At 45.7% G+C, this 13,107-nt stretch overlaps 1 protein-coding gene across 5 annotated transcripts in view; it reads left to right on the plus strand.

Moving 5' to 3' along the window:
* The window catches only part of LOC139155650 (phosphoinositide 3-kinase regulatory subunit 4-like), a 181,471-nt gene that overhangs the window by 11,840 nt on the left and 156,524 nt on the right, over nt 1-13,107 (plus strand). For all 5 annotated transcript variants that reach the window (XM_070730859.1, XM_070730863.1, XM_070730862.1 and 2 more), the window contains exon 6: nt 29-163. In XM_070730859.1, the coding sequence (XP_070586960.1) occupies nt 29-163 (135 nt within the window). The remainder of the gene's footprint in view (nt 1-28; nt 164-13,107) is intronic.

The following is a 13,107-nucleotide window of genomic DNA, read 5'->3' on the forward strand; positions in this document are numbered from 1 at the left end:
ACCTTTTTTTTTCTTTTAATCTTTGCAGAGAACATAGCATTGTTGGCTGAATCTGCCCTGAGATTTCTGGAGCTAGTCCAATTGAAAACTCTGAACATGGAAAATGAACCAAATAGTGAAGAAACAGATGATACAACACACCCTAGTGAAAATTATGATACTGGTAATGCATTTTTTAGACTGATTTGCCTTTTAAGTGTGATGTATATAATGAACCTAATGACATTTCCATATAAACATCTACAGGATAGGATTTCTATTTTCTCCATAGTGGGTAGAACTAACCTCCAAGAATGGGATGTCACCGTCCCTTCAGACAATGATGACTGAGTCTGACAAATTGATATCTGGTAATATATTTGGTAATGGTATCATCCGCCCTGCCTCTCAATACCTGTCACAGCCCAGACTCTTTCTCGCCATTGGAGTTATCTTGCTTGTGCCGACTGGCTGTTTGCATTTAAAAGACAAAGCTTTCCGGCATAGGGGTGTTTCACCCGAATACTGTGACCAGCTGCTTGCTAGCGCAGTCTCCTGAAACAGCTTCCTGCGCTGAAAGTGTTTAAAATGACTGCTGGATTTGCCCCTTTCCTACGTAGTTATTTGCTTGGTCCTGGAGTACCAAGACTATTGTTGGCTTCTCTCTCTCACAAGGCCTTTAAATCCTTTCCCTTGTGCTCCTTCTCCTTCAGACCTTTCTCCTCCAGGTGGCTCCATTCCAACTTAAAATCTTCAATACAGCCAATAGGTTCAGTTTGTTTTATTGCCTTCCGTAGCCTATTCACCCCCCCACTTCTTAGGTGGGAATCTGTGCTGGGAGGTGCTGCAGCTAGCAATTCTTAACAAATTACAAGCAGCAGAGTGCTAGCGGCTTTTCTGTTCGTTAAAATCAGCTGGCAAGCTGTCGTTTAATTCCGGTGCCTTTTGGGTGGTTTTTTTCTTGCCGTAAGTCTCCAGTTGCCGCTGTGTTTAGTAACAGTTCTCCTTCAGCATCTTAGCCTATCACTGTTGTTTGTCACAGGGCTTAATTCATTTAGATTTGTTTCTTAGGCGTTTGGTCCAATCGCACCTAAATTTAATTAGGCACCAACGGCCGCAACTATGTGGGCCGCCCACAACTAGCTCTGATCAGCCCAAACAAGCCACTTTTCCTCATTGACACCATGTTCACCTGCCTTGACCCCTTCCTGTAGATTAATTAAATGGACCTAGGAAGCCTGTACCTCCTAACTATCTTCTCCCTGGAGAGTCTCTGGGGGAATAGGACGCACAGAGGCCTCTTGGACCTGAGGCTGGGCGATTAGTCTGTACTAAAATCAGTTCTTGCTCTACCTATTGGAACTTAGTAACAGATTCCATGGCATCCAAGAACTCCAAACAAAATCCCACGGGAAGAAAGTGTACCCCAAAACCAATAGGCCATCTGAGGAGGAATCTGATCCTGCTTCTACAAGCCAATCCTCTCGTAGACCCAATAAAGATAAGGCCTACCAGGGCCAAGAAAAGGAGAGATAAAACTTTGCGATAAATTAGCAAAGAGGCTAAGAGTACAGACTCAAGAACAATTCCCTGACAATATAGCTATCTCCAATCAGCCTAGAACAAGGGAATGTATTTTGGTCCTAGATGAACCCAATCTAGTCAGAGTTCAACCTGACCTTTGGGGTTCAGGGACAGTGGGACAGGAAGAGAGTCACGGGGCCTTACCAGTTTCAGACCCAGTTCAGGAACCTAGACCTGATCCTCAACCCTTTCAGTCCCTCCCGCTGGTTTCACCTGAGTTTAAGGCTATGATATTAGCTGCCCTGACCCAGGCAATGGAAGCCAGACTGCAGATGAAATGGAGGAAGAGGAGGAAAGAGAGGACTCTCTTCCCCAGGGTCTCTCTGAAGATGATGTTCCTCAAAAGTCATCTATTTCATCTTCCATATTTCCATCTCTTTAAATCTCTCCTCCACAAAGCCTAATTAGTTACTGGGCTAGATCCAGAGAAGCCTCTGAAGACAAAGAGCAAGATACCTGCCCCTTCTTTTTGGAAGAACAACAGGACAGGGATGTTATTCCCATGCCTTGTCTCTTCTGTGAGGCTCTCCTGAAACAGTTATTTTTTCCCAGCTGATGGACCAGCACCTTCATCTAAAGACAAAAAGTTCTTCAAGGTAGTATCCTCCTATGAGGACCTAATTACACTTCTCTTAATCCATCGCAACAACCCCACAAATTCCCTCTGTATAAATCAAATATCCTGATGAGATGCAAAAGAAGAGACCCAATGTAAGAAAAACACCTTAAGTATTATGTCAGGGAATGTAGCTGGGTGGTATCATTTTAGAGGTTTAAATCATCCTGATCCTTTGATAGATAAGGATATCATTTTGATGCAAGAGACCTGGACCAGGGATGACCTGTTAAATAAATGGATATCACTCGTATAAGCTAGAAGCAAGGCCAGGTAGAAGCCCAGGAAGACTGAAGGGAGGGTTGGGTATTTTCATTTCTACCAATTTGAGAGCAGAGCCTACTCTTATTGCCCCACTAAAACACATGGCCATGGCCCTTCTCAAGATAGACTCAGTCCTGCTTTTAATAATTAATGTTTATCTTACGCCATTGGTAAGAAAAGCTGAAATCACTGCAGTATGGATGGAGTTGGAACATTATATTAGTAAACTACACATGGAGCATCCAAAAGCCAGAGTCTTACTGGGGGGAGATTTCAATGCTAGATTGGGACCAAATGATTATACATTATATACAAAATATCATCCTTATCCACCAGCGGAGGCTCCCATAAGAACAAATTCCTCCCTCACACGACTCTCCAAAGACAAGAAAGCAAATTTTGCTGGCCTCTGTCTTGCAAAAATAGTGAATAAACATAATCTTTATATAGCCAATGGATCCTGGGCTGGAGATTATCCTGGCGAGATCACTTTTATAGCAAGGTCCAAAACCAGCAACATTGATTATATTCTAACCTCTATGGACTTATTACATTATGTTAAAAAAATTGAAGTCCTTCCTTACCTGGAAAGCGATCATCTACCTTTATGTATATATATGAAGTCTCTCATCAGGCAGATGCCCTTTGAAAACCAATTTATCCCTGCAATTTCTCCAGCAGGCACAACGAGATGTAGAGTCAAATGGTCCCAACAACTTGACCAGAAGGTGAGAAGAGCTCTATCACGGGATAATTTTCAAAAACTTTGCTCAGTCTTTATCACACCCAACCCTTCCCAAAACTTACTAGAATCATATACAGTAATACCTCATGATACGAACTTAATTGGTGCAAGGAGGAGGTTCGTAAGACGAAAGGTTCGTAAGATGAAACATTGTTTCCCATAGGAAACAATGTAAAGTTAATTAATCCGTGCAACCAAAAAAAACCCCGCAAAAAAATGGCTTTCGGCGACTGCTGGGAAGCCGCGCGGCTGTTTTAAAAGGTGACAGCCGGCCTCCCAGGCCGGCTACAACCTTTTAAAACACCCGCGCCGCTTCGCAGCTGTCTCCTGAAGCCGAACGCTAAAGCCGAACTTCCGCGTTCGGCTTCGGGAGACAGCTGCGAAGCGGCGCGGGTGTTTTAAAAGGTTGCAGCCGGCCTGGGGGGCTTCCCAGCAACCTCCCAAACTGAACCCGGGGTTCAGCAAAATTTTGCCTCTTCTTACGAACTTTGTTCGAGTTACGAACCGGCGTTCGGGAGGCTTCTGGGAAGCCCCGCCGCCCGGCTGTCACCTTTTAAAACAGCCGCGCGGCTTCCCAGCAGTCTCCGAACGCCGGTTCGTAACTCGGAAAAAGTTCGTAAGAAGAGGCAAAATTTTGCTGAACCCCGGGTTCGTATCACGAGTTGTTCGTAAGACAAGGGGTTCATATCTTGAGGTACCACTGTACAAATATAATCCATAAGCTTCAACCGTTTCTAGTATATGACCGAAACTTCAGCTAAGAGGCCCTATACTACCTCGAAACAATGGTTTGACAAGGACTGTGTAAAAGCCAAGAAAGCTCTCAATTTGGCTTATAAGCTGTACAAAAGTGAAACTGGGAATGGCAACTAAACAAGCCTAAACCATCTTGTTACCCTCAAAAAACGGTATAAGCAACTAATTGCCCTTAAGAAGAGACAAGATGAAAGGTCCTCCTGCGAACAGCTTATTGGGGCCGCAAAGCAAAAGAACTCCTCCCTATTCTGGCATTTAATAGCTAGACACTCAGATAGAATACATACTCCATTAGACATTCCCATACCTCCTAACACCTGAGAACCTCACTTTCAGAGGATGTATGAAGAGACTAGTGAGAGTATAAGGTCTACAATGAAGGACTTGCCAAATTGGCCCCTGGTCTCAGAGTCTGAAATCAAATCGCTCATCGGCCAACTCAGGTCTGGCAAAGCCCCAGGAGCTGACTCGGTTACCTCAGAAATATTGAAGAATAACTTGGAGTGGTGGACACCAGTTTTGGCAGCGCTGTTCATGTATTCCACTGGCTACGTCCCAGAGGATTGGGGCTTGGCAATTGTGATCCCAATTTTTAAAAGGGGAAAAGAGATGACCCTGCCAATTATAGACCAATAAGTCTATTAAATATAATTAGTAAACTTTACGCCAAACACCTACAAGACAAGCTAAAGGAGTGGCTGGATTCTGAGAATCTGATTACTGAAGAACAAGCCGGCTTTAGAGAGGGAAGGGGCACTATTGATCAGTGCTTAGTTCTCCGCCACCTTATTGAAAAATACATCTCAAATAGTCCTGTATCACTATATGCTGGATTTATAGATCTTAAGGCAGCCTTTGATTCAGTTACTAGGACTAAATTATGGGAGAAGCTGGAAGCTGCCTCCATTGACCAAAGGCTTCTTCATTTACTACGTGCTCTACATACCAAAACGTACCTCAAGGTGAAGTGTAGTATGCAAGGGTCCTTCTCAAAGCCAGTTAAAACTGAAAAGGGGATTAAACAGAGGTGGATCTTGCCCCCCCTGCTTTTCAACTTTTATATAAATGATATGGCAAAATCGTTGAACAATCCAAATCCCCCCCTTCCAAATAGGTGACCGAAACATTGTCTTTTTGCTCTACACAGATAACCCCTTGATCCTCTCCAGGATGCCAGTAGACCTTAAAAGAGCCTTGCGACCCCTTCTTCAGTACTGTAATAACAATAACTTGAGTATAAATTATGAAAAAAAAAAAATCATGGCCTTTGCAAAAGGCCAAAAACTCACTCATGGTATCTTGATGGACACAAAATAGAGCAGGTAACCACCTTCAAATACCTGGGGGTGGTCTTTCAGGCCAATGGCCCAAGGAAAGCACATGGAGAATATGCAGCTGCCGTGGGCCAAAGATCAGCAAGCTCTTCTCAATTTTTTCCACACAAAAGGAGGTTATTACGTTCCTGCTGCTATTAAGCTTTTTATGGCCAAGTTGCTAGCTCAGCTTCTTTACGGGTCCTTGCTTGGACCGCCAGCTTCAACTTTACACTTTACACCACTAGAAATAGTTCAATCCAAATTTATTAGAGCAATTCTCCAGATGCCACGTTGCGTTTCAAATGCACTTGTGCACCTGGAGACTGGATTGATAAAAGTCGAAGCAAGAATCTGTATAGCATCTCTAAATATGTGGTTAAATCTTTTTTTTTCCCCGCAAGGTCTTGCTCCGTTAATCCTTCATGACGAATTTTCCTCCTCATAGATTAAGGCCATAGAGTTCAATCTTCACAAATTAGGCTTCTCACAAGCTTCAATACTCGAGATGAACTATGATCTAGCAAGACAAACCTTGCGACAAAGGGTGGAGGACATCGAGAGGCAGGAGGACTTAAATAAAGCTCTGCTGTTTCTGGCCCCAGATGCCACTAGATATGTTGTGGCTCCTGCCAGATATCTTAGATAGCTGGAATCAGCAAACCACCAAAAAGCATTTGCTCTTATACGGTGCCATGCGCTTCCATCCGCCGTTCTGTACGGCAAGTATAAAATAATACCATTCACTGAAAGATTTTGCCCTTGTGGCTCAGGAGAGGTGAAGACTGAGGGACACATGCTCCTTTTATACAGACATTAGGAAAAAACATATTTTGCCACTAATTGCAAGGTATCCTGGCCACTCAGACATTACCTATCTCCAGTGGCTGCTTAAAGATGAACAGGTCATAATTACAGCACAGGTGGCCAGATTCTGCACAGCGGCAGTGGGGATTCGTCACAAATGTGTGCCTTCATCATAGCGAGATATGTACATCTTTTGTATATTTACAATGGGTGAATTTTGGTGGGTCAGCCAAAAGTCATGAATTTTGTCCAAGAACCTCAACACCTAGCATGTCTTTGTTGATTTGGGTAATGACTAACTTTGGATGGTCAACGAACTGCTGTAAGTCAAGGACTACATTTATCACTCAAGAATCTGCTACTAGGATCAAAGAGATACTAAAATGTCTAGATTCTAAGAATCTGAAAAGGTTCTTGGATGTTCTGTTTTTTAAAAAAATTATTATATTGCTAGTTTTTGATTGTAATAAAGGCCTACAGTGATCCCCCGAGTTTCGCGATCTCGATCTTTGCGAAACGCTATATCGCGATTTTTCCACCCGATGACGTCACTCCCTTCCTTTCTCATCTTTCTTTCTCTCTCTCTTTCTCTATCTTGCTTCTTCCTCTCTCACACTCTCTTCCTCCCTCTCTCATCTCTTTCTTTCCTTCTCTCTCTTTCTCTATCTCTCCCCCACTTGCTCTCGAGCGGCGGGCGGCACCCAGGGAAGGTTCCTTCGGCCGCCCACCAGCTGATCTGCTCGGCAGCGCAGTAGCAGCGAGGAGCCGAAGATGGGGTTTCCCCTTTGCGTGGGCAACGGGGAAACCCCATCTTCGGCTCCTCGCTGCTACTGCGCTGCCGAGCAGATCAGCTGGTGGGCGGCCGAAGGAACCTTCCCTGGGTCTTCAACTCCCAGAGCGGCGGACAAGCGGCGGCCGGACAAGCGGCGGCCGGACAAGAAAAGCGGCGGCCGGACAAGCGGAAAAGCGGCGCACAAGCGGCGGGTGGAAAAGCAGCGGCCGGACAAGCGGAAAAGCGGCCGGACAAGCGGAAAAGCGGCGGACAAGCGGCAGGCAGAAAAGCGGTGGCCGGACAAGCGGACAAGCGGCGGACAAGCGGAAAAGCGGCGGACAAGCGGGCAGGCAGACGGCTCCTCAGCTGCTGGGTCTTCCCAGGTGCGGAAGTAAAAACACCATCTGCGCATGCACGGCCATGGAAAAAGGGGCGCGCATGCGCAGATGGTGTTTTTACTTTCGTACCACTACATCACGAAAAATCGATTATCGCGAGGGGTCTTGGAACGGAACCCTCGCGATAATCGGGGGATCACTGTATTTATATTCACATCCCAAAGTAGATGAGCCAATCAAGTCACTCCATTCAGCTGCTGCCATGTGTGGGGAGGCTGAAGTAGTGATGAAGGTCAAGGATCGCAGGCTGGAACAGATGCTGAAGAAAAGCCATCAAGCGGATGCTTGGGCAATTCAGGCAGCCGCTTCAGCCTCTTTTTTCGCCAGAGCTATGTTGGTCTAGCTTCAACAGATCCAACACTGAATTCCTCCAGAAGACCTCAGGGATCAACAGGACCTTAATAAGAGATTTGCTTTGGGCCAGTATGTGGCGGATGCCACGCTACAAGCATCATTCTTCTCTGAAAAATCCATTGCGGCCTCCACTTTAACCAGAAGGCTCAATTGGCTCAAGCCCTGGCAAGCAGGCGTACATCAAAAGTGGGAATTAGCAATAGGCCCACTTCAATGCAAAGGTCTCTTTCGAGAGCTTCTAGATCTGCTGCTTACAGAAACCTCTGATAAAAGGAAGATCCTTGGGCCTACCATCAAGAAGGCAAGGTTCAATCCTTTCTTTTGGTGCTCCTTTCACCAACCAGATTCCAACTACACCATGCCAAGAACTACAGGACAGTATGCCCCTCACTCCCGATCCCAATCAGACGGGTTCCAGGGGCAGAAATAACAGAGGTCAGAGAGGAAGCCAGTCTTCCAAATCTAAGTGGTAACTTCCCAAATATTCCCATTGGAGGTCACCTTGCTTGGTTTTCCCAGATTAACAACAATCCTGTATAGACCCCTGGATCCTATCTACTATCCAATGGGGTTTTGGAGTTTTTGTCTCTTCCCCCTAATTTTTTTTGTTTCCTGCCCAGTTCCCTGGAACCAAAACTCTCTTACTCTCACGGAGGAGGCAATCAATCCCCTTATCTCCATTAGGGCGATTCAAAGAGTTCCTTGAAACCAAAGAGGCCTTGGGTTTTATTCTATACTATTTGTGGTACCCAAGGCATCGGGGACGGAGAGCCATATTAGATTTTTAAAAATTGAACCAATATATCAGATATAGAAGGCTCAAGATGCATTCTCTAACCTCTATCCTGGCTTGTTATATAAAGGGGTCTCCTTAGATTTAACTGAGGCATACATACATATTCCTATCTGCAAGTACCTTAGACAGTTTCTTAGATCTGCCTTTAGGGGTTCTCACTTTCAATACAGAGCCATGCCATTTGGTCTATCCTCTACCCACAGAGTATTCACAAAGTTTTAGGGGTTCTAGCTGCTCATATCAGATCCTTACCAATCCACAACCAATGTTACTTGGACAACATCCTGGTGCACACTCCTACCAAGGAAAGCACCATGGTTGATCTCCATGCCACCATGGATCTCCTTCAGAGACATGGTTTCTCCATCAATCTTTCCAAAAGCTCCCTCGTCCCTACCACAGTTTTCTGTCACCTGGGAACTAATATAGATTCAGTTCAAACAGTAGTCTCTTTGTCTCAAGATAGGAAAGACAGTATTAGGGAGCTAATTAACCAGATTTAAACCTCTAGAAGGGCGACTATCGCTCTTCTTTTCTTCCTTTTAGGTATCATCCCTTGTGCCAGACTTCAGGCTAGGGACTTTCAGTAGTTACTGTTGCTTTTCAGAAAGCACATCTCCCCGCTCCATCCCGATTCCTCATCTGTGATGAGATCGCTCTGTTGGAGGCTGTCTTTGGCCATTTCCAGAGGCACCAATTTCAATATCACCAACTGGATTACCATCACAACAGAAGCCAACCTATTGGGTTGGGGAATCCACACCTCGGGGATGGTGGCCCAGGGGACTGGGTCCCCAACAGAGGCTCAACAACTAATCAACTGGCTGGACCTCAGAGCAGTCCATCTGGCCCTGAAGCATTTTTGCCATCTAATTCAGAGGAAACGTACTAATATTGACAGACAACATTGCAACGAAGAGTCATATATGTCATCAGGGCGGAACTCGATCCAAAGCCCTGATGCTCGAAGCAATGAGGCTAGGCTTGTTGGCTGAGAGACATCTACAATCCCTCTCAGCAGACCACATTTCAGGGAAGCTCAATGTACAAGCAGATTGGCTCGCTGACACTGGATTCAGGTGGCATCTCCTCCTTGCATTGTTTAACTAAATTTGTCTCCAATTCGGACTCCCTGCAGTTGACTTCTTTGCAACTGCAGCCAGTGCTGAACTACCCCGATTCTTCTTCCAATATCTAGAGCCGGGAGTGGAAGCAACAAACACTCTGAGCAGTCCTTGGCCCCAAGAACTTCTCTAGGCATTTCCACCTATTCCAATCTTACTGGACCTCATCCAGAAAATTCTGTCTGAGATAGCTCAAATAATCGTAATCGCACCTCACTGGCCAAGGTGCGCCTGATTCGCAGATCTGCAAGCGCTTTCCATGGCAGCTCCGTGCTTCAGGGGATATGTTACAATAAGGGGCATCCTTCCACCTGGACCCTGACTGGTTCCATCTAATTGCAAGGAGGTTATCAGGAGGGACCTAGAGTCGCAAAGCTATGACCCAGAAGTTATAGTGGTAATGCAGGCCTCCAGGAGACCGGCAACCAGACGCATATATGCCCACACCTGGACCAAATTCTGTGAGTGGTGCCAAAAGGAAGGTCTCTCACCTGTGTATGTTCCTCTCCACAGGATTATCAACTTCCTGATTTGAGGATTCCATCTGGGCCTCTCAGCTAACACTCTATGCCGACAAGTGGCAGCACTCTCTTTGGTCATTGCGGGCCCCAACGGTGAAACACTCTGGAGTTTCCCTGCAATCCAAGAACTAATGAAAGGAGTAGCTAACATCCGTCCTCTTATGGTCCATCGATACCCAACCTGGGGCATACCTCAAGTTTTGGCGTCTTTCACTTCTCCTTCATATGAACCACTTAGAGAGTCCTCCCTGAGACATCTGTCATTCAAAGTAGCCTTCCTGGTCACTATCATTTTAGCTCAACTCATCTCAGAGATGGCAGCTCTCTCCATCAGACAAGATTACTACCATTTCCATCCTGAAAAAGTGGTACTTAGATTGGATCCCACATTCTTACTAAAAATCAATTCTATGTTCCACAGAACTCAGGAGATCATTCTCCCATCATTCTGTACCAAACCTAATCATCGCCTAAGCATTAAATGGCATACATTAGATGTAACTAGAGCATTAAAAATCTACATAGAATGGACTAAATCCTTTTGTAAGTCCGAGGCTCTATTTGTCGCCTATCACCCCTGTTTTCTGGGTACTAAGGACTCCTCCGCAACCTTAGGAGGAGGGATTGGGTGCACCATCGCCAAGGCATATGAAACAGCCTCAATGCCAATTCCCAGATGAATTATAGTGCACTCTACTAGAAGTGCAGTAACCTCTGCAGCCTGGGCAACTCAAGCTTCCGTAGAAGAGGTTTGCAAGGCAGCCACCTGGTCCTCTCCAAATTCATACATCAAACACTATAAAATTGATTCCTATGCCTCTGCTGATGCAGCATTCAGCAGGAGGGGCCTGCAAAGTGTTGTCTCTCACAACCCATAAGGTCACCCTCCTTATGGGACACATCACTTTGGTATGTCCCACGTGACTACCGTCTCCTTCTTCAGCATGGATAATAGGCATTGGCTACTCACTTGAACATCTCACGTGTAGAATGGAGATGATAGTCATCTCCTTCTCTAATTGGGTTTACTTACCTTTTCTCCTTTTTCTTCTAACTGCTCATATCATTCTTACCTGGCCAAAAGTCTTCTAAGTCAAAAGCCAACATGAGCCAAGTCTCCAGATTGATTCCTGTGAACAACTGGGAAAGGGGTGGATCCAGCAGTTATTTTAAAGACTTGTCGCTTGGTCTTAATTGATTAGGACAGCAAGCTAAGCCCATGTGACTACCGTCTCCATTCTATGCATGAGAAGAGATATTCAGGTGAGTAGCCAATGCTTATTCCGAGACCCTCCAAAGATTGAAAAGCCAAACTGTAGTGCCCAACCTTTTAGAAGTTTCCTATCTCTTCTGTAATTAAATGGTTTTAAGGTAATGGCAGTGTAGGAACTGTGTATGTTGCAGGTAAACTATGTGTTGTGAGCAAAATAATCAAGTGACTTCATCTTATGTTTGTCAGGATTAGCAATCCTAGGTGATATTTCATTGTATTACCATGTAAGATAAAAGGTAGAATGTATGCATGTTAATGCTGAGTCTTTGGGTTTGAACTGCAATCTGATTGGACCAGAGCATTATAAGATGCAAATCAACTTCACCATGATTTTCTTTCCGTTGTCTGCTGTTGTTTGCTGTTGATGTTGGTGATTGTTAGTTAACTGGCTGGAGCAGTTTGAGCATGAGTTAAATATTGAGTAGAGTAGTGAAAGTGATAAGAAACCTGGATTGGTTTAATATCTAATAGAAACCTTGATTGGTTTAGTATCTACTTGTAACCTGGATTGGTTGAGTATCTACTTGTAACTTGAATTGGTTGAGTATCTTGTATGTAAGCTGAATATAGCTAAAGTAAAGTTCCTGTATATAGAAGACTGAAGCTGAAGATATTTTGCACTGAAGAGTAAAACTATTGTTTTCTACAAATGTGTCTTTGTTATTTATCTCGTTCCTTAATTGCCACATTATATTCTGTATCTTATCTAGTCCTCCTGAGCAACTCTGATATATTGGGACAATTTATGGGGCCAGACCCGGTGCCAGTTTAGCCCAACCCCAAGACCATGCCAAGGCTGAAGTAGTTAGACCCAGGCCAGGCCTAGGCTAGAGCCAAGACTAAACTAGGATAGTCAGGAGCAGCGTTCCCCATAAGCTGCGCCCATGCACACGCACACGCCCCAAAATACCCCCCACGCACCCTTTTCCACAGGCGTGCGCTCCCCATCCCCCTGCCAGACCGCGGGGGGGCGGGGGCAGGGAGGCGCCGGCAGTAGAAGGAAAGGGAGTCGTGGCTGCCCCTGCCTCCCCACTGTGCCTCTGGCCCCCTCACGCCCCTGGCCTCTCGGCCCTGCCCCCACCCGATCCGCCCCCTCTCCTCAGCCGCCTCCTGCCTTGGGGCGCGACTTCTCCCACGGCGGTGGCTGCGGCTTCTCCTTCTCCACTTCTGCGCTCCCAGCCAGGGGACTGCAAGAGAGGGTTTTCTCCACGCGCTTCAGGAATGCCTGCCCCGCCCGTCTCGCAGCCCCTTCGCTGGGAGCACTTTCGTCCCGGACTTTCAGCAAGGGGCCTGCAATAGAGGCAGGGCAGGCGTTCCCGAAGCGCTCGGAGAAAGCGCTGTCGCAGCCCCCTCGCTGACAGAGAGAGAGAGAGAGGGAGAGAGAAAGTAAGTGAGAGAGAGAGAGAGAGAAAGGGGGGAGAGAGATAGCAAGAGAGAGAAGAGAAAGAAAGCAAGAGAGATAGAAAGAAAGAGAGAGAGAGAAAGCAATAGAGAGAGAAAGAAAATGAGAGAGAGAGAGAAAGAGAGAGAGCAAGAGGGGGAGAGAGATAGAAAGAGAGGGAGAGAGAAAGTGAGAAAAACAGAGAGAGCAAGAGGGGGAGAGAGAAAGAGAGAGAAATGACTCTTGATTTAAAGCATATGGTAAAAAGCACCCAAATAATAACAGAAAAAATAACCCCAGCCATTTGTGTGTGTGTGTGAACTCGAACCATTTCCAATAGCTCACCTGTTATTGGAAATGGTTCAAGAATTCACACACCCACACACATACACATACACACACACACACACACACACAAGGGTGG

Source organism: Erythrolamprus reginae, unplaced genomic scaffold, assembly GCF_031021105.1.
Source record: "Erythrolamprus reginae isolate rEryReg1 unplaced genomic scaffold, rEryReg1.hap1 H_39, whole genome shotgun sequence".
NCBI classification, from domain to species: domain Eukaryota; kingdom Metazoa; phylum Chordata; class Lepidosauria; order Squamata; family Dipsadidae; genus Erythrolamprus; species Erythrolamprus reginae.